This window comes from Oncorhynchus nerka, linkage group LG14 (genome assembly GCF_034236695.1).
Source record: "Oncorhynchus nerka isolate Pitt River linkage group LG14, Oner_Uvic_2.0, whole genome shotgun sequence".
Lineage (NCBI taxonomy): Eukaryota > Metazoa > Chordata > Actinopteri > Salmoniformes > Salmonidae > Oncorhynchus > Oncorhynchus nerka.
Window position 1 is genome coordinate 20,763,297 of NC_088409.1, and position 21,484 is coordinate 20,784,780.

A 21,484-nucleotide genomic window follows, 5' to 3' on the forward strand; every position below is an offset into this window, starting at 1 on the left:
CCTTCCTTCGAATCTGAATATCTCTATAGGCTTGTGACAATACTCCATGCAACTCCCCCACGAGAAGTCTCCAACTCCCCCACGAGAAGTCTCCAACTCCCCCACACGAAGTCTCCAACTCCCCCACGAGAAGTCTCCAACTCCCCCACGAGAAGTCTCCAACTCCCCCACGAAAAGTCTCCAACTCCCCCACGAGAAGTCTCCAACTCCCCCACGAGAAGTCTCCAACTCCCCCACGAGAAGTCTCCAACTCCCCCACACGAAGTCTCCACCGCAACGACAGTGATATCTATTTTCCTGGACTTCCTCTCCACCTTGGCTGTGCCATTAATCAACATTGGCTATAAAGGCCACAAAGTCCACCTTCTTAACCTTTAACATATCTGGGTCCTGCTGTTGAAAGGAAACCCCTGCAGCCTTCAGTGAAGGCCTATCCACCACCATGGACTCTTCAGGAGCACCATTCGAACCCTCAAACCTTTTAACAGCCACTGCATATGAAATGCTCTGAATAGTCCTGACTTCAGACACCTCATTCTCTTTCACCCTTGTTGGACATTCCATGGTTCCCTCCACAATTGCAACATGAGTGACTAACTGTGCTGCTAGCAACAATTTTATTGTTTTTTTGCCAATCTTTACTGACACCTGTCATATTCAACGGGTGTTGTGCTTTTGTAAATTCATCAGTTATTCTCCGCTCTGGCACACTCAAACGAGAGTGCCCTAAAAATAGGTGTAGATAGTCAAAATGTATTTATGAACTCCATAATCACAAATGATGTAAATGAGACTTATTGAGTCTGGCTTTAAGCTTTAAAATACAACAACTTGCCTAGCTAACAGATAAATGTTTGTTTTAGACTGTTTTAGACTATAATTCTAATTCTATTTTCAAGGCTTCAAATGTTGTCACAGAAAATATTTATGTTATTTTCAACAACCAATGAGCAACTTTGCTGGAAATCCAGCAGAGCTAGCCAGCTTGTAGTCCTTAAAAACAGAAATGAGTTAGAATTGTCTGTCTTTGCTTTGTTGGCCATTTCTAATCGGGAAAGAATGGGGTTTTGGGATATACACCGAAATGTTGGATTAGGAGATCTAATATGTTGTATTCTATGAGATAATATCAGTCAGTTAACGTGACCTTTATGATTTATGAAGCCTTTATGTGCTTGTTTTGAGATATATATATGTATTAATATAATCATTTGTTTAGTACTAATACACAGTTATGGTACAATCCATTGCGCATTAAATGTGTAACGCAGCCTTAAAATGATGCTGTTTCTGTAATCTGTATGGTGCCGTGATCATCACTGATCACAGTTTGTGTGATGTTTCATATACACTGTCATGGCAGGTAATGCACCAGGATTTAATGCTGACATTCCACCATTTAAAAGTGCAACCGTGTAAAGAACAAACAACTATTTTAAGAGGAGTGTTTTAGCAGTCTCACAATAGATATCCATGAAGAATGAATAAAGCCAAGTCACGTGTAATAATATTACCACTCCACTCTTCCGGGTGTTGGCAGCCCGCTAACTGGGGTTGACTAGATGGGATACAGCTTTTGTCAAATTGGACTTTTCGTAGCAGGTTAGGAGAATTTAGACAGCATGTTAGGATAATTAACGTAGCACGTTAGGATAATTAGGTTAAGATTTGGAAAAAGGTCAGAGTTGGTTAAAATGACAAAATAAATACACTTTTGACAAAAGCTGTAGCCTTTCTAGCCATGACCACTTACTGGGTGAAAGGTGATGAGAAGCGCTGCATACACCACGAGCGGAGCAACAACACAAACTACCGCAAGCGCCTTCCTCTAGTCTAGTCTAAACAATTGCCGCAACATTATTTTTATTTTGAATGGACGAGCAAAAACAACTTTTCACATATCGGAATTCGCAGAATATCACAAAATTCTAAGGTGAGTTTGCTTGTCATGTTTGTGGGATTAAGCTGCTTCGATCGGACTGCAAACTGAAACGGACCTACATTCGAGCCGTGAAAACAATGCAAGGGGCCAACTATTTTATAGCTAGCTAGTGCACTTGTTTCTGCAGTAAGTAGAACTGACTTGCTAGCTATGTTTCATCATATGGTTATCTATCCAGGATTTATATGGTAATCAATTGCTGAGCAATTGTGCTATAAACGTGCTTATTAATGCGATTGGTACAAGGCTGCGCCGCCTCGGAAAAGATGGAATTTGATCTCCAATAATAAAAGTTGCATCTGGCCTGCGAGTCTAGCTAGCTGGGCAATTACATGTTTATGTGGAATTACTCTGATACTCTGATTTGGTTGTATGGTTTGTTAAACTTTGAAATCAATGGGTTTTGTTTGGCATACATTTTAAAGTCTCAGAGTAATTCCGTTACAATGGAATTGCCCAGCTACAAATTCTACCACTATCTTTGTAGATAATGACTGTACTGTAGTAGGGGAGATTGGGGTACATTGATCCAAAGGGGTAGGTAGGAAACCATAAACATGTATCATTTGACCAAATATGGAAAAAGTTGTAAGGAAGTTAACGTTAGATCCAAAAAAACTGGAATTTCATCAAGTCATACATTTTTGGGGAGGTTTCATGATGCTTGTATCTAAATCAAAGTAAATAATTTAACGATTGTTCTATAAAAATGCAAACTCAGCATTCATCATTCATTGAATCAGATGAACCCTCTGATATTGCCAACTACTTTAATACTTTTTAGTATTAAAGTAGTTAAAGTAGTTAGCAAACTTAGGCATGACATGCCAACAACAAACGCAGTCAAGCATTGTCATTTTGAATTCCACAAAGCAAAAATCATTCTGCTTCCCAAAAATACTAAAGCCCCCTTTACTGGGTCAAATAGCTGACCAATCAGCCTGTTACCAACCCTTAGTACACTTTGAGATTTTTTTTTCTTTCTTCGAATTAGAGGTTGATGCCTCTGGAAGGTATACATTGATTGAGTAGGTTAGTGTTATGGAGATTGTACTCTTATTAGAGAAACGGTGAAAAAGACAGTTCCTCAGTTTAGGGTTCTTTGATGTTGATTGGAGATTAACAATGTTTGCAATTCTGTGCTAAGTCACTCAGCTGGAATTATCCAATTAATTGTCCATTTATCCAAACAAGATGTGATCTGAAAATAACAAATATGAATACAATGGCATCAATACTAAGATAATGTACATTCATTTAGCAATAACAAACAAGATATCCAGCTCTCATCTGTTATACTAAACCAATGACTGAAAGAAAAATACAAGTGGCTAGCAACATCAGACTAACCAGCTAACAAAATGTAGCTAAGAATGTTAGATAGCTAGCATAAAAACGAGACCCATAATGCTGTAATAATTACAAAAATATTCTTTAACTATTGACAACTTCGTCAGTAAAACAAGGCGAAAACATATACATTACTTACAGTTTTGGTTTTCACGCACAGTGATGAATAAATTGTCCAGAAAGAAAATAATGTCCAAAACTGAGATTTGTGTTTACAGCAGTAGGTTGCCAGCTGCACTTGGTAATGAACTAAACACTCTGCCAGCTTGTGATAGCTGTGATGTCATCACTGTTCTTAAAGGGACAGGCTTTTTTTTACAGTGTTTGACCAGATACAAGACTATTTTACAGTAAACAAATTGACAACAGACTTTCAGCATGCTTATTGAGAAACACAGCACATGACGGATGATTGGCTGTGATACATGTATGATAAAACGTTTGTGGGGACTGTTTTGTTAGACTTTAGTGCGGCTTTTGACGTTATTGATCATAGTCTGCTTCTGGAAAAATGTATGTGTTATGGCTTTACACCCCATGCTGTAATGTGGATAACCGAACGTGTAGTCCTCTCCAACATAATCCAGGTAGAATCAGGGATTCTCCAGGGCAGCTGTCTAGGCCACTTACTTTTTTTCAATCTTTACCAACGACATGCCAGTGTGTCTATGTATGCGGATGACTGAACACTATGGCAGGTAGCCTAGTGGTTAGAGTGTTGGGCCAGTAACCGGAAGGTTGCTGGATCTAATCCCCGAGCTGACAAGGTAAAAATCTGTCATTCTGCCCCTGAGCAAAGCAGCAGCAAAGCACTGTTCCCCGGATGTTGATTTAAGGCAGCCCTCTGCGCATCTCAGATTCAGAGGGGTTGGGTTAAATGCGGAAGACACATTTCAGTTGTGTGCATTCAGTTGTACAACTGACTAGGTATCCCCCTTTCCCTTATACATGTCAGCTACTACAGTGACTGAAATGACTGCAACACTTAACAAAGAGCTGCAGTTAGTTTCATAATGGGTGGCGAGGAATAAGTTAGTCCTAAATATTTAAAAAACTAAAAATTGTATTTGGGACAAATCATTCACTAAACCCTAAACCTCAACAAAATATTGTAACGAATAATAAAGACAAAATATTTAATGGCCTTTGAATGGGGTATGGTAGTAGATGCCAGGCGCACCGGTTTGAGTGTGTCAAGAACTGCAACACCAGGGCTTCCCAAGTGGCGCAGCGGTCTGAGGCGTTACTACAGACCCGAGTTCATTCCTGGGCTGTGCCACAACCGGCCGTCCCATAGGACGGTGCACAATTGGCCCAGCGTCGTCCGGGTTAGGGGAGGGTTTGGCCGGTGGGGCTTTACTTGTCTCATCGCGCTCTAGCGACTCCTTGTGGTGGGTCGGGTGTCTGCGGGCCGACACCGGTTGCCAGTTGAACAGTGTTTCCCCCGACACATTGGTTAAGGAGTGATGTTAGGCAGGTGATGTTTTGGAGAACGCATGACTCCACCTTCGCCTCTCCGGAGCCTGTTGGAAAGTTGCAGCTTTGAGACAATATCGAAAAAGAGGGTCAAATAAAAAAATATACAAAAAAGAACTGCAACGCTGCTGGGTTTTTAACGCTCAACAGTTTCCCGTCTGTATCAACAGTGGTCCACTACCCAAAGCACGTCCAGTCAACTTGACAAAGCATTGGAGACAACATGGGCCAGCAACTCTGTTGAACGCTTTCGACACCTTGTGGAGTCCATTCCCCAATGAAGTGAGGCTCTTCTGAGGGCAAATATGGGGTGCAACTCAATATTAAGAAGGTGTTCCTAATGTTTTGTGTACTCAGTATGTAGAGCAGTGGTATTCAACTCTTACCCTACAAGATCTGGAGCCTACTGGTTTTCTGTTCTACCTGATAATGAATTGCACCCACCTGATGTCCCAGGGCTACATCAAATCAAATGTTATTTGTCACATACACATGGTTAGCAGATGTTAATGCGAATGTAGTGAAATTCTTGTGCTTCTAGTTCCGACAATGCAGTAATAACCAACGAGTTATCTAACCTAACAATTCCACAACTACTACCGTATACACACAAGTGTAAAGGGATAAAGAATATGTACATAAAGATATATGAATGAGTGATGGTACAGAACGGCATAGGCAAGATGCAGTAGATGGTATAGAGTACAGTATATACATATGAGATGAGTAATGTAGGGTATATAAACATAAAGTGGCATAGTTTAAAGTGGCTAGTGATACATGTATTACGAAAATCAGTCCTTGATCAAATCAAATTTTATTGGTCACATGCAGATGTTAATGCGAGTGTAGCGAAATGCTTGTAATACATTAAAAAAACAAAATACTGCATAGTTTCCTAAGGACTCGAAGCGAGGCGACCATCTGTCGGCGCCAACTTGCAACGAAAAAATGCAGTGGAACTGGCTTCGAGGTCCAGAGTTGAGTGTGTCGGGTATAGAGAATCAATGTACCATCTAAACCACTGTGAAATATTTTCAATAACCAAAATATTGTATTTTCAGCTGTTTGAAGCTGGTGTACAAAACCGAAGGTAAAAGACGCAACAACTAAACTTAAGAATGGGAAGCATAGAAATAGCTCACATAGAACATATCTACTGCTTCTTAGACTTGCTTTGAATGAGAATGACAGAACTCACATTCAATTTGTATAGGTTGCCCAAAAAGTAAAATTTTGCCACTTAAAAATGTGCTTAAAGTAATTAAAAGCTTTTAAAAAAAGATGCGTTTAGAAAATAAAGATAGACATGGTTTTAAAAGGTAGTGGTGTTTCATTCAGTACAGAAATTTGAAGGCGCTTTATTTAATTCACCCTGTCCTGCAGCTCAACTTACCCCATGGTATGTGGTGCCAAGAGACCACTTCTTTTGTGACAAACTATGTTTTCAAAACTGTTTACATTAATTCTGATTATTTCCAGGGATACACAACATCCTGAAATATATATATTTTTTAGAAAGAATACTATTTCCCTTGAAAAATGTATTAACTTACCCCACTCTCCCGTACAGTTAGCATGGTCCAAGATCCAAGATATATATTTTTTAAATCTAAAAGTTAGACGAAAGTGGAGGATTGCCCAGTCCACACTTGGATTCCTAGAGTCTACCAGGCTAGGGGACAGTAGGTCTATGGCTAACCGGGTGTTTTGGTATTGTAGGTGACAACAAGGCTAACCAAGTGTTTTGGTGGTGTAGGTGACAACATGGCTAACCAGGTGTCTTGGTGGTGTAGGTGCCAACATGGCTAACCAGGTGTCTTGGTGGTGTAGGTGCCAACATGGCTAACCAGGTGTCTTGGTGGTGTAGGTGACAACATGGCTAACCAGGTGTCTTGGTGGTGTAGGTGCCAACATGGCTAACCAGGTGTCTTGTTGGTGTAGGTGACAACATGGCTAACCAGGTGTCTTGGTGGTGTAGGTGACAACATGGCTAACCAGGTTTTTGGGTGGTGTAGGTGACAACATGGCTAACCAGGTTTTTGGGTGCTATAGGGGACAACATGGCTAACCAGGTGTTTTGGTGCTTGTAATGGGGAAATCTAGGATGACTGAAGTTAATATTTAGTTTAGAGTAATCTACACAATGGTTAGCATATTGGATTTTCTGTTTTGTGACATTCAAGGTGCGGGTTGATGGTCAATAGACATGATGCTGAATTATTATTATTTTAATTGTTTTATCCCCGGTCCCCGCAGGAGACGTTTTGTCTTTTGGTAGGCCGTCATTGTAAATAATACTTTGTTCCTAATGGACTTGCCTAGTTAAATAAAGGCTAAATTAAAATAAATAATAAAAAAAGATGGATTATTCTCCTATTTGTCAATAGTGCATAATGCCAGACTGGAGGACACGCTGATATTTCACTGTTGTATGGTATTGATGACATCCTGTGGACACTGTGATTCAGTAGCAGCTGACAAAGTCGTTGCCTTTTTGTTTTGACTTCCTACAAGCCTCTCAGGCTGCTGTTTACAGAACATTTGGTGCTGTCTGATTAGGACATTAAAGGACTGTCTCCAAGATGCCAGTTAGACATGTTCTATGCCAGTTAGACATGTTCTATGCTGGGTGGTGTCTCCCTGTTGCAACTTGTAATAAACAGGATTGATTCTAAATTGTCTTCATCTGCGACTGCTCTCCTCTTTTGTTCACCTGGAAATGTATTTTACAGTGTTGTAGGTTACAACATGGCTAACCAGGTGTTTTGGTATTGTAGGTTACAACATGGCTAACCAGGTGTTTTGGTATTGTAGGTTACAACATGGCTAACCAGGTGTTTTGGTATTGTAGGTTACAACATGGCTAACCAGGTGTTTTGGTATTGTAGGTTACAACATGGCTAACCAGGTGTTTTGGTATTGTAGGTTACAACATGGCTAACCAGGTGTTTTGGTATTGTAGGTGACAACATGGCTAACCAGGTGTTTTGGTATTGTAGGTTACAACATGGCTAACCAGGTGTTTTGGTATTGTAGGTTACAACATGGCTAACCAGGTGTTTTGGTATTGTAGGTTACAACATGGCTAACCAGGTGTTTTGGTATTGTAGGTGACAACATGGCTAAGCAGGTGTTTTGGTATTGTAGGTTACAACATGGCTAACCAGGTGTTTTGGTATTGTAGGTTACAACATGGCTAACCAGGTGTTTTTCTATTGTAGGTGACAACATGGCTAACCAGGTGTTTTGGTATTGTAGGTGACGACATGGCTAACCAGGTGTTTTGGTATTGTAGGTTACAACATGGCTAACCAGGTGTTTTGGTATTGTAGGTGACAACATTGCTAACCAGGTGTTTTGGTATTGTAGGTGACAACATGGCTAACCAGGTGTTTTGGTATTGTAGGTGACAACATGGCTAACCAGGTGTTTTTCTATTGTAGGTGACGACATGGCTAACCAGGTGTTTTGGTATTGTAGTTGACATGGCTAACCAGGTGTTTTGGTGCTGTAGGTGACATGACCAACCAGGTGTCAGAGTTCCCCACTGAGCGGACGTTCCAGTACCAGCATAGCCTGCCTCCTCTCCCTGTACCGTCTCTAGAGGGGAGCCTCGCCAAGTACCTGGATGCAGGTGAGATGCCAGCTGCATGTGAGACAGAGAAGCACCATTAGCATGGACCCTGGATGAAAATGTGTCTAGTTACTGAAATGTCTGTGTGTATTTTCCAGTGCGGCCGTTTGCTACAGAGGAGGAGTACCAGGTGACTGCAGCCGTAGTGAAGAGGTTTGGAGAGGGCATCGGCAAAGACCTGCACCAAAAACTACTGCAGAGAGCCAGGACACGCAGGAACTGGGTACACACACTCAACTAGAGGTCGACCGATTATGATTTTTCAACGCCGAAACCGATTATTGGAGGACCCCAAAAAAAACAATACGATATTTTTATATATATATTTGTAATAATGACAATTACAACAATACTGAATGAACAATGAACACTTTTATTTTAACTTAATATAATACATCAATAAAATCTATTTAGTCTCAAATAAATAATTAAACGTTTAATTTGGTTTAATGAAATAATGCAAAAACAAAGTGTTGGAGAAGAAAGAAAAAGTGCAATATGTGCCATGTGAAAAAGCTAACGTTTAAGTTCCTTGCTCAGAACATGAGAACATATGAAAGCTGGTGGTTCCTTTTAACATGAGTCTTCAATATTCCCAGGTAAGAAGTTTTAGGTTGTAGTTATTGTAGGACTAGTTCTCTATTTCTCTCTATACCATTTGTATTTCATATACATTTGACTATTGGATGTTCTAATAGGCACTATAGTATTGCCTGCCAAATCTCGGGAGTTGATAGGCTTGAAGTCATAAACAACACTTCGCAATGCTTGAAGCATTGTTTGAATGAATGCCTACGAGCTTGCTCCTGCCTACTACCGCTCAGTCAGACGGCACTATCAAATCATAGACTTAATTATAATATAATAACACACAGAAATACGAGCCTTAGGTCATTAATATTGTCAATTCTTGAAACTATCATTTAGAAAACAAAACGTTTATTCTTTCAGTGAAATACGGAACAGTTCCGTATTTTATCTAACGGGTGGCATCCATAAGTCTAAATATTGCTGTTACATTGCACAACCTTAAATGTTATGTCATAATTATGTAAAATTCTGGCAAATTAGTTCTCAACGAGCCAGGCGGCCCAAACTGTTGCATATACCCTGACTCTGCGTGCAGTGAACGCAAGAGAAGTGACACAATTTGACTAGTTAATACTGCCTGCTAACATTAATTTCTTTTAACTAAATATGCAGGTTTAAAAATATATACTTCTGTGTATTGATTTTAAGAAAGGCATTGATGTTTTATGGCTAGGTACATTCGTGCAACGATTGTGCTTTTTTTGCAAATGCGCTTTTGTTAAATCATCCCCCGTTTGGCGAAGTTGGCTGTCTTTGTTAGGAAGAAATGGTCTTCACACAGTTCGCAACGAGCCAGGAGGCCCAAACTGCTGCATATACCCTGACTCTGTTGCACAGAACGCAAGAGAAGTGACACAATTTCCCTAGTTAAAATAAATTAATGTTAGCAGGCAATATTAACTAAATATGCAGGTTTAAAAATATATACTTGTGTATTGATTTTAAGAAAGGCGTCAATGTTTATGGTTTGTTACACATTGGAGCAACGTCGATGCTTTTTCCGCGAATGCGCTTGTTAAATCACCCGTTTGGCGAAGTAGGCTGTGATTCAATGATAAATTAACAGGCACCGCATCGATTATATGCAACGCATGACAAGCTAGATGAACTAGTAATATCATCAACCATGTGTAGTTAACTAGTGATTATGTTAAGATTGATGGTTTTTTATAAGATAGGTTTAATGCTAGCTAGCACCTTACCTTGGCTCCTTGCTGCACTCGCATAGCAGGTAGTCAGCCTGCCACGCAGTCTCCTCGTGGAGTGCAATGTAAGTCTACCATAATCAGTGTCCAAAAATGCCGATTACCGATTGTTATGAAAACTTGAAATCGTCCCAAATTAATCGGCCTTTCCGATTAATCAGTCGACCTCTACACTCAACACACTGCACAGCTAGAACATGTGGGAACTGGTCACACACCATGCTCGACCCTGAGCAACTGTGAAAGGGAATCTTTGAGTGTTTTAAATACTGCAGTCATTTCAGTGTTTCATCTTTATTCTGTGTGTTTTCCTGCAGTTGGAGGACTGGTGGTTGGATGCAGCCTATCTGGAATTGCGTTACCCCTCCCAGTTGAATGTGAACTTCGGAGGTCCTGCACCCTACCTAGAGCACTGCTGGCCCCCTACAGAGGGAGTACAGCTACAGAGGACCAGCATAAGCATGTGGCACACTCTACAGTACTGGCACCTGCTTCGCACGTAAGATACTCACATTGAGTGTACAAAACATGTTTTTTCCATGACATAGACTGACCAGGTGAATCCAGGTGAAAGCTATAATCACTTATTGATGTCACCTGTTAAATCCACTTCAATCAGTGTATATGAAGGGGAGGAGACAGGTTAAAGAAGGATTTTAAACCTTGAGATAATTGAGACATGGATTGTGTGTGTGTCATTCAGAGGTTGAGTGGGCTTAGATCAAATATTTAAGTGCTTTTTGAACAGGGAGTCAACATAGGCCAGCATCCCTGTGGAACGCTTTCGACACCTTGTAGAGTCCATGCTTCAACGAATTGAGGCTGTTCTGAGGGCAAAAGGGCATGTAACACAATATTAGGAAGGTGTTCCTAATGTTTTGTACACTCCGTGTATATGTATTAAGGTTACACACACATCACAACTGCTGCTACCAGACTCTTCCGATTGCTAAATAATGCACAATTTAAACACTTGCCCTCCAATCCCCCCCTTCCCCAAAACACGTGTTTTTATTTAACTATAAATTCTTCCTGTATTATAGTTGTTTAAAATATTTATTCTATTCTACTGAGCCAGTTACTTTATGTTTATATTATTATATTTGATTTCTTATTGTTGTTCCGTTGTCGAGAAGGAACCTGCAACTAAGCATTTAGTTGGACAGTGTCCCTAAACACACACGTTCAGTACACACTCTCTGACTGTGCGGTCCCCGACAGGGAGAGGCTGGACCCTCATAAAGCTGGTAATGTGGTGTTGGATATGGACCAGTTCAGAATGCTGTTCTGTACATGTAAAGTTCCTGGAGTCACCAAGGATACCATCATCAACTACTTTAAGACAGGTAGGTGACCCCCCCCACCACGACATCGACATGCAATATGATGTTTGTGGTTTGTTTTTGTGTGTAGTACTCTGTTATTTATTTAGGTGTGTGTGTGTGTGTGGATGTGTGTATTGATTACTTTAAGACATGAAGGTCAAGTCAATCTGGAAAATTTCAAGAACGTTGAACGTTTCTTCAAGTGCAGTCACAAAAACCATTAAGCGCTATGATGAAACTGGCTCTCATGAGGACCGCCACCGGAAATGAAGACCCAGAGTTACCTCTGCTGCAGAGGATAAGTTCATTAGAGTTACCAGCCTCAGAAAATGCAGCCCAAATAAGTGCTTCACAGAGTTCAAGTAACAGACACTTCTCAACATCAACTGTTCAGAGGAGACTGTCTGAATCAGGTCTTCATGGTCGAATTGCTGCAAATAAACCACTACTAAAGGACACCAATAATAAGAAGAGACTTGCTTGGGCAGAGAAACACGAGCAATGGACATAAAACCGGTGAAAATCTGTCCTTTGGTCTGATGAGGCCAGATTTGAGATTTTTGGTTCCAAACGTTGTGTCTTTGTGACATGGAGATTAGGTGAACAGATGATCTCTGCATGTGGGGTTCCCACCATGAAGCATGGAGGAGGAGGTGTGATTGTGTGGGGGTGCTATGCTGGTGACACTCAGAGATTTATTTAGAATTCAATGCACACTTAACCAGCATGGCTACCATAGCATTCTGCATCGATACGCCATCTCATCTGGTTTGACTATAATTAATAATAATTTGTTTTTCAAAAGGACAATGACCCAAAATAAGGGCTATTTGAATAAGGAGAGTGATGGAGTGCTGCATCAGATGACCTGGCCTCCACAATCACCCGACCTAACCCAAATGAGATGGTTTGGGATCAGTTGGACCGCAGAGTGAAGGAAAAGCAGCCAACAAGTGCTCAGCATATGTGGGAACTTCTTTAAAAAACGTTGGATAAGCATTCCAGGTGAAGCTGGTTGAGAGAATGCCAAGAGTGTGCAAAACTGCCATCAAGGCAAAGAGTGGCTGTCACGATCGTTGTCAGAATAACTGGACCAAGGCGCAGCGTGCATAGAGTTCCACATGTTTTAATAAATTAAACTCACCAAAAACAATACCGAACAAACGAAATGTGAAGTAAGTGCCACAGGCACTACACAAAATCAAGGTCCCACAAAACCTTGGTGGGAAAAGGCTGCCTAAATATGATCCCCAATCAGAGACAACGATAGACAGCTGCCTCTAATTGGGAACCATACCAGGCCAACATAGAAATAAAATAAACTAGAGTACCCACCCTAGTCACACCCTGACCTAACCAAAATAGAGAATAAACGGCTCTCTAAGGTCAGGGCGTGACAGTGGCTACTTTGAAGAATCTCAAATATAAAATATAGGTTGATTTGTTTAACACTTTTTTGGTTACTGCATGATTCCATATGTGTTATTACGTAGTTTTGATGTCTTTACTATTATTCTACAATGTAGAAAATTGTAAGAATAAAGTAAAACCCTGGAATGAGTAGGTGTGTCCAAACTTTTGACTGGTGCTGTATGTATTGATGTTTTTTCTGTGTGTGTTGTAGAGAGCGAGGGTCCATGCCCCTCCCACGTGGTGGTGATGTGTAAGGGGCGTTTCTTCTCGTTTGATGCAGTGTGTGACGGACACATTCTTACCCCTCCAGAGCTGCTCAGGTATTCTGGCCGGTGGATATTTAGGTATATTTGTGTGAATCTGCATATATTTGCAAGTATTTATGTGCCTTTGTGTGTGTGTGTGTGTGTGTGTGTGTAGGCAGCTGACCCATGTGAAGCAGTGTTGTGAAGGGGAGCCAGCGGGAGATGGTGTCGCCGCTCTCACCTCAGAGGAGAGGACACGCTGGGCTAAGGTGTGTGTGAAGTTGGCTGTATAGTATGGACATCACCATGCCCTAAACCTCACTCTCTCTCGCTCTCTCTGTGTCTGTAGGCCAGGGAGTATCTGATAGGTATAGATCCAGCCAATAAGACCATCTTAGAGACCATCCAGAGCAGTCTGTTTGTGGTCTCACTGGACGATGCTAAACCCTACGCTACTTCAGAGAACTACACACTGGTACGTACACACATACACACACACCACAGGCATCCATACCATCCTTAGTATGGTATAATCTGACTTTTGGCCTTTGCCCCCAGGTGACCCGGGAAGCGCTGACAGGAGACCCCACCATCCGCTGGGGAGACAAGTCCTACAACTCCCTCTCCTTCGCCGACGGAACCTTCGGATCCAATTGTGACGTGTGTTACTGTTTTGTAGAGAGAGAGATGATTGCTCCTCTGTTAGCAGTAGTGTAATGATGTTTTGTTGTGAGTCTGCTCCTATATATGGTAATTGCTGGTGTGTGTTGCAGCATGCCCCCTACGATGCCATGGTGCTGGTAACTCAGGGTTACTATGTGGATCAGCAGCTCAAAGCTACAGACGGCAAGTGGAAGGTAAATTCTGTTTCTATTGAACTTATTTTCAGTGACTGTATATCTTGTTTGTCCTTAATTATAAATGTCTTACTGGCCTGCTAAACCGGACGCATAAGTATTGCTGAGTGTGGGACATTCTGGGCGCCTCGGCGTAAGCATGCCGGCTCAGCATAAAACTACACTCTGGGCGCCTGGGCATAAGCATGCCGGCTCAGCATAAAACTACACTCTGGGCGCCTGGGCGTAAGCATGCCGGCTCAGCATAAAACTACACTCTGGGCGCCTGGGCGTAAGCATGCCGGCTCAGCATAAAACTACACTCTGGGCGCCTGGGCGTAAGCATGCCGGCTCAGCATAAAACTACACTCTGGTTCTATTTAGAAGATTTTTACGCCGTAGCTCACACCTGAGAACAACAGGATAAGATGGCTCTCTATTATGCTGCCATGTATCAGGTAATAAACAGGTTAATTTCACTGTGAGTAAGCAACAGTATACTTGTTGATGTGTGTGTCTATGTAGGGCTCTGAGACGGTGCGGCCTATGCCTCTTCCTGAAGAGTTGGTCTTCACTGTGGATGACAGAGTCAGGAGTGACGTTGCACATGCCAAGCAACAGTACTTTGAGACTGTGAGCACACACACACACACACACACACACACACACACACACACACACACACACATTCATGACTCTGTGCATCTCCCTGGTCGTCAGATTGGACCATCGCAGGTGTTGTGTTCATCACAAACACACCCTCACAGGCCCTTACTCTCCCCACCACACACACACAACTCTAATCTGTGTGATATCTGGTTTGACAGACGCCTGCGTGTGTGTCTCCAGACTCAGGACTTGCAGGTGGTGTGTTATGCGTTCACCTCGTTTGGGAAAGCAGCCATCAAACAGAGGAAGCTCCACCCAGACACCTTCATACAACTGGCCCTTCAACTGGCTTATTACAGACAGCATGGGAGGTAATACCATCCATCCAGCCAGGGCCGGTTCTATCCTTTTGGAAGCCCTAAGCGAGATTTCGTTGGGGCCTAAGCTAGGCCATGGGGTGGAGAGACATTATTTTCAGTTTTAAAACTAATTTCTTGTAATTCTACACATTTTGCCATGACTTATGCCATGTTAATGATGATAGAGTGAGTGACTAACAAAATCAATAGGGGCCCCCTGGAGGTCAGGGCCCTTAGTCACCCTGGTCGGTGTTCAGTCATGATTACAAGTTTAGATAGCTGGCTAGACTAACTTACCAATTTAAGAAATGTTAGAAGACATGGTGAATTGATTGACTGCCAGAGCATAACAAGAGAGAAATTACTGGTGTAGAACCACATTTCGACCTTGCAACTGGTGTATTCTACTATTCTAACTCTCAAATAATAATAATTTGGGGTGAGGTTGAGGGCGCCCTAGCGGCCTGGGGCCCTAAGCAACGGCTTATGTCTCTTATGCTTGGAGCTGGCCCCCCATCCACTATCCATCCAATTAATCCATCCATCCACCCAACATTCATCCATCCACCCACCCACCCATCCATCTATCCATCAACTTCATCCATCCTTCCTCCCCAATATTCTCTCCATAACTGATGATTGATGATAATCCCCCCTCCCAGGTTAGGTAGTTGCTATGAGACAGCGATGACCAGAAGGTTCTACCACGGCAGGACTGAGACCATGAGGCCCTGTACCCTGGAGGCACAGAACTGGTGCCATACCATGCTCCTCCCTGCAGCCAGCGTAAGTGTGAGAGTGTGTGTGTCCAGTAAACGATTAGTTCTTCATATATTGTCATGCCATACATGATACTTACACTCTGACTTTCTGTATGTCTCCCAGGCTGAGGCTAAGAGGAAAGCCCTGCTGCTGGCCTTCAACAAGCATAACAAACTGATGGCTGAGGCACAGAATGGAAAAGGTTTTGACAGACATCTCCTGGGCCTTTACCTGATCGCCAAGGAGGAGGGACTTCCTATGCCAGACCTTTTCACTGATCCACTGTATTCCAAGAGGTGTGTTTGTGTGTGTGTGTGTGTGTTTGTGTTTATGGTGTGTGTAATTTGTGTGTGTTCTCTCTCCAGTGGCGGGGGCGGTAACTTTACCCTGTCCACCAGTCTGGTTGGCTACACCACAGTCCTGGGAGCGGTTGCTCCCATGGTGCACCATGGCTACGGGTTCTTCTACCGCATCGGAGACGACAGGTGGGCTAACACACCCACACACTGACCCCACGCAACATCATCCACAGTTTGACCAGTAAACACACACACACATCCACACACACTGACCCCACGCAACATCATCTACAGTTTGACCAGTAAACACACACCACACACACACACACACACACACACACACACACACACACACACTGACCCCACGCAACATCATTCACACTTTGACCAGTAAGCACACACACACACACACATTGACACTACGCAATATCATCCACAGTTTGACCAGTAAACACACACACACAAATAAAATAAAACGTATTTATATAGCCCTTCTTACATCAGCTGATATATCAAACTGCTGTACAGAAACCCAGCCTAAAACCCCAAACAGGTGTAGAAGCATGGTGCTAGGAAAAACTCCCTAGAAAGGCCAAAACCTAGGAAGAAACCTAGAGAGGAACTAGGCTATGAGGGGTGGCCAGTCCTCTTCTGGCTGTGCCGGGTGGAGATTATAACAGAACATGGCCAAGATGTTCAAATGTTCATAAATGGCCAGCAAGATCAAATAATAGTAGTCACAGTGAACAGTTCAGGGTTCCATAGCCGCAAGCAGAACAGTTGAAACTGGAGCAGCAGCCCGGCCAGGTAGACTGGGGACAGCAAGGAGTCATCATGCCAGGTAGTCCTGAGGCATAGTCCTAGGGCTCAGGTCCTCCGAGAGAGAGAAAGAAAGAAACAAATAGAGAATTAGAGAGAGCATACTTAAATTCACCCAGGACACCGGATAAGACAGGAGAAGTACTCCAGATATAACAGACTGACCCTAGCCCCCGACACATAAACTACTGCAACATAAATACTGGAGTCTGAGACAGGAGGGGTCAGGAGACACTGTGGCCCCATCCGATGACACCCCCGGACAGGGCCAAACAGGCAGGATATAACCCCACTCACTTTGCCAAAGCACAGTCCCCACACCACTAGAGGGATATCTTCAACCACCAACTTGCCATCCTGAGACAAGGCCGAGTATAGCCCACAAAGATCTCCGCCACGGCACAACCCAAATTGGGGGGGGCAACCCAGACAGGAAGACCACGTCAGTGACTCAACCCACTTAAGTGACGCACCCCTCCTAGGGACGGCATGGAAGAGCATCAGTAAGCCAGTGACACAGCCCCTGTAATAGGGTTAGAGGCAGAGAATCCCAGTGGAGAGAGGGGAACCGGCCAGGCAGAGGCAGCAAGGGCGGTTCATTGCTCCAGTGCCTTTCCGTTCACCTTCACACTCCTGGGCCAGACTACACTCAATCATAGGACCTACTGAAGAGATGAGTCTTCAATAAAGACTTACAGGTTGAGACCGAGTCTGCGTCTCTCACAAGGGTAGGCAGAGACCATTCCATAAAAATGGAGCTCTATAGGAGAAAGCCCTGCCTCCAGGTGTTTGAAATTCTAGGAATAATTAGGAGGCCTTCGTCTTATGACCGTAGCGTATATGTAGGTAGTAGGTATGTATGGCAGGACCAAATCGGAAAGATTGGTAGGAGCAAGCCCATGTACTGCTTAAAACCTTGAAATCAGCCCTTGCCTTAACAGTAAGCCAGTTCTAGTCAGGATTCTAGCAGCCGTATTTAGCACTAACTGAAGTTTATTTAGTGCTTAATCCGCGTAGCCGGAAAGTAGAGCATTGCAGTAGTCTAACCTAGAAGTAACAAAAGCATGGATTCATTTTTTTGCATCATTTTTGGACAGATTTTTTTTTGCAATGTTACATAAATGGAAAAAAGCTGTCCTTGAAACAGCCTTGACATGTTCGTCAAAAGAGAGATCAGGGTCCAGAGTAACGTGGAGGTCCTTCACAGTTTTATTTGAGACGACTGTAAAACCATCAATATTAATTGTCAAATTCAACAGAAGATCTCCTTGTTTCTTGGGACCTAGAACAAGCATCTCTGTTTTGTCCGAGTTTAAAAGTAGAACGTTTACAGCCATCCACTTCCTTATGTCTGAAACACAGGCTTCCAGCGAGGGCAATTTTGGGGCTTCACCATATTTCATTGAAATGTGCAGCTGTGTGTCATCCGCATAGCAGTGATAGTTAACATTATGTTTTCAAATGACATCCCCAAGAGGTAAAATATATAGTGAAAACAATAGTGGTCCTAAAACAGAACCTTGAGGAACACCGACATTTACAGTTGATTTGTCAAACCATTCACAGAGACAAACTGATATCTTTCCGACAGATAAGATCTAAACCAGGCCAGAACTTGTCCGTGTAAACCAATTTGGGTTTCCAATCTCTCCAAAAGAATGTGGTGATCAATGGTATCAAAAGCAGCACTAAGGTCTAGGAGCACAAGGACAGATGCAGAGCCTCGGTCTGACGCCATTAAAAGGTTATTTAACACCTTCACAAGTGCAGTCTCAGTGCTATGATGGGGTCTAAAACCAGACTGAAGCATTTCGTATACTTTGTTTGTCTTCAGGAAGGCAATGAGTTGCTGTGCAACAGCTGACCCCATGCAGTATCATCCACAGTTTGACCAGTAAATAGACACACACACACACTGACCCCACACAACATCATCCACAGTTTGACCAGTAAACACACACACATTACCACCTAGCTCCAACCTACAACACATGAGTGCATTACTAAAATAAACTACATTTTAGGTAGACTAGAGGATGTAAAATTATTTGGTACCCTCCCCTTCCCCCTGTCTTTCTGATGACATAATACTGTAGGGAGAGTGATGGTGTTTAGATATCCTTCTGAGTAGATACCTCTAGATAAATGTTGGTGCTTTAGGTCCTGGACTCTGGACAATGCATTCTGGGTCAGATAACAGTTACTATTCCAGCTGTTTTCTGTGTCATCTAGTTAGTGGGGTCAAGGTGAGGTCAAGGGTGAAGTGCAGCTGTGTTGTTCCGTCCTCTCTATGATGGACAGATTTTTTAAAACCTCTACAAGTGTCCAGTATCTGACTTGTACTTCCTGTTTCAGGATCGTGGCTTCCTGTACAGCGTGGAAGTCCAGTCGAGAGACAGATGCAGAGACACTGTTCCAGAACCTGGTTACCTCCCTACATGAGATGATGTACCACACATCTAACACACACACCACACACTCAGCACACACACACACACACACACACACACACACACACACACACACACACACACACACACACACACACACACACACACACACACACACACACACACACACACACAGAGTTTGTAGATGGTAGTCAATAATAGTTTAGTTCTGCACAGATCAATGCAAAGGCACATTTATTGTTTTCTGCATTTAAAAAAGAAAAATGTGTTATTTGTTTAAATGCAGCTCAACAAATTAGTTAATTTTGCACTTAGTGAATCATTCTCTGTGATTTTATGTAGCAGCTAGATCGGGGATTCCCTGTTTTCAAAATGTATAGATTGAATTTCCTACCACGATTCTGTTTAGATTTCGTCTGTTTTTATGTTGTGAGAAACATTTAGTGTTAACCCATGCCATGCGCTGTACACCGCTAAGCTAACATACACATCCTAACTAACATTTAGTGTTAACCCATGCCATGCGCTGTACACCGCTAAGCTAACATACACTTCCACTCTGCAGTGACCAGCGTTAACCCATGCCATGCGCTGTACACCGCTAAGTCACCTGTCATTTGGTCATTAGTGATTCATGAATAGTATTATTTTTCTAACATTGATTGGCTTTTCCAGAAGAGTGTTAACCCTGCCATGCGCATAGATGTTCTTGGTTGGTTAAAATGACTCTTTTAGTTAACCCATGCCAACCGCTAAGTAACTGTAACATTTAGTGTAACCCATGTCACCTGTCCCTGGTCATTAGTGAATAGTATTATTTTAACATTGATTGGCTTTTCCAGAAGAGTGACTGAGGCATGTAGCTGTGAAGCTGTGAAATTGAGAAACAGAGAGAAACGGGTCATGTTGTCTTTGACTACCGTCTCACCTCAGGCCTCAAGGGTATTATATAAGGGCCCTACTCAATCAAAACTGTTTTCCAGTTTCCATGGCAAGAAAATGTATTGTTTTTATGTTTTGCACATCAGTAGAGGATTATGCATTTGGCTGGATATGATCAATGAAACGGTGTTTGGGTGAGACGGAAGGAAACCCAAGTAAATGATGTGCCTTTTTGCTGTGTCCTTATTTTAGTCTGTCCCCAGAGATCTGGTAGGTGGTTTTGATTGAATAGCTCCCTAATTAACCGGACATTTTAGACTTTAAGCTGCTGAATAGCTCTACCACTCCTATGCCAGATCCATAGGCTGCCGCCCTATGCAATATGCCATTTTATGTAGTAGATGTCTGTAATAATGAACATTCCTGTCACAATATACCCATGATACATCACGGTTTTGATGCTCTCCAACACGGCATTGTGTTACTACCTTTCAGACAGTCTTGAGATTTTCACCATGTTTTTTTGTTGTAAATGAGAGAAAAGTGATAAAAGATGAACACTGCATTTGATTCACTCAACAAAATGAAAAGAAGCTGTTTTAATGCCTAAAGTAGTGAAAATGATCTAACTCACTTTACAGTAGGAAAATTATAGTATTGCCTTGACTGACAATGTAAACTTGGAAAATGTTTTATTGAATATGAAAGTTGTTTAGTGTGATTGAACTGACAAATCAAAGTGATTGAATCATGTCATGAGCCCAAATATTCAAATAAAACATCTTTATTAATGATACCTGTTTACATAAGGAAAAAAGTAATGCATACATACAGTACATACCCAAGCAGAGTCAGTTAATTCAGTGCAACGTAGAAACAGGAAGTGGTTTGTATCAATATACTGTTAGTGCTTGAGCCCCAACCCTCAGGTGTGTGTGTGTGTGTGTATATCACTCAACATATTACCTACAGTTAAGGTAAACAAAACATTCAGGAACTCTTTGGTCCTTTTAAATACCTCAGGCACTTCCAGTAGCATGAGCATAGCACAGAGACCGTTTGGAAGGCCACATCTCATGATCATTTCAAAAAGAATTCCTCTCAACCATAAAGGTCCAATGCAGCTGTTTTATCAAATCATTTCTGGGTAACAATTAAGTACCTTACTGTGATTGTTTTCAATTAAAATGGTAATTTAAAAAATAAAAATGACTGGTTAGCGAAGAGCAATTTCTCAAGCAAGAATTTTGCTAGGACTGTCGGAGTGGGGAAAACTGAAAACTAGCTGTTATTGTCAGAGAGTTTTTGAACTCTTTCTTATTG

The 21,484-nt window shown here is 42.2% G+C and overlaps 1 protein-coding gene across 1 annotated transcript; it reads left to right on the top strand.

The window, feature by feature from the left end:
- The first annotated feature begins 1,559 nt into the window (after positions 1 to 1,559).
- Positions 1,560 to 20,449, top strand: LOC115146783 (peroxisomal carnitine O-octanoyltransferase-like). Its single transcript, XM_065027176.1, has 17 exons — positions 1,560 to 1,933; positions 8,286 to 8,405; positions 8,504 to 8,628; positions 10,519 to 10,700; positions 11,423 to 11,547; positions 13,151 to 13,259; positions 13,360 to 13,453; positions 13,534 to 13,659; positions 13,743 to 13,844; positions 13,958 to 14,041; positions 14,546 to 14,653; positions 14,870 to 15,000; positions 15,651 to 15,774; positions 15,874 to 16,046; positions 16,116 to 16,235; positions 19,224 to 19,350; positions 20,414 to 20,449. Exons 2-17 carry the CDS (start codon positions 8,291 to 8,293, stop codon positions 20,447 to 20,449), a joined length of 1,881 nt encoding a protein of 626 aa, XP_064883248.1. The 5' UTR covers positions 1,560 to 1,933; positions 8,286 to 8,290.
- The last annotated feature ends 1,035 nt before the right edge of the window (positions 20,450 to 21,484 follow it).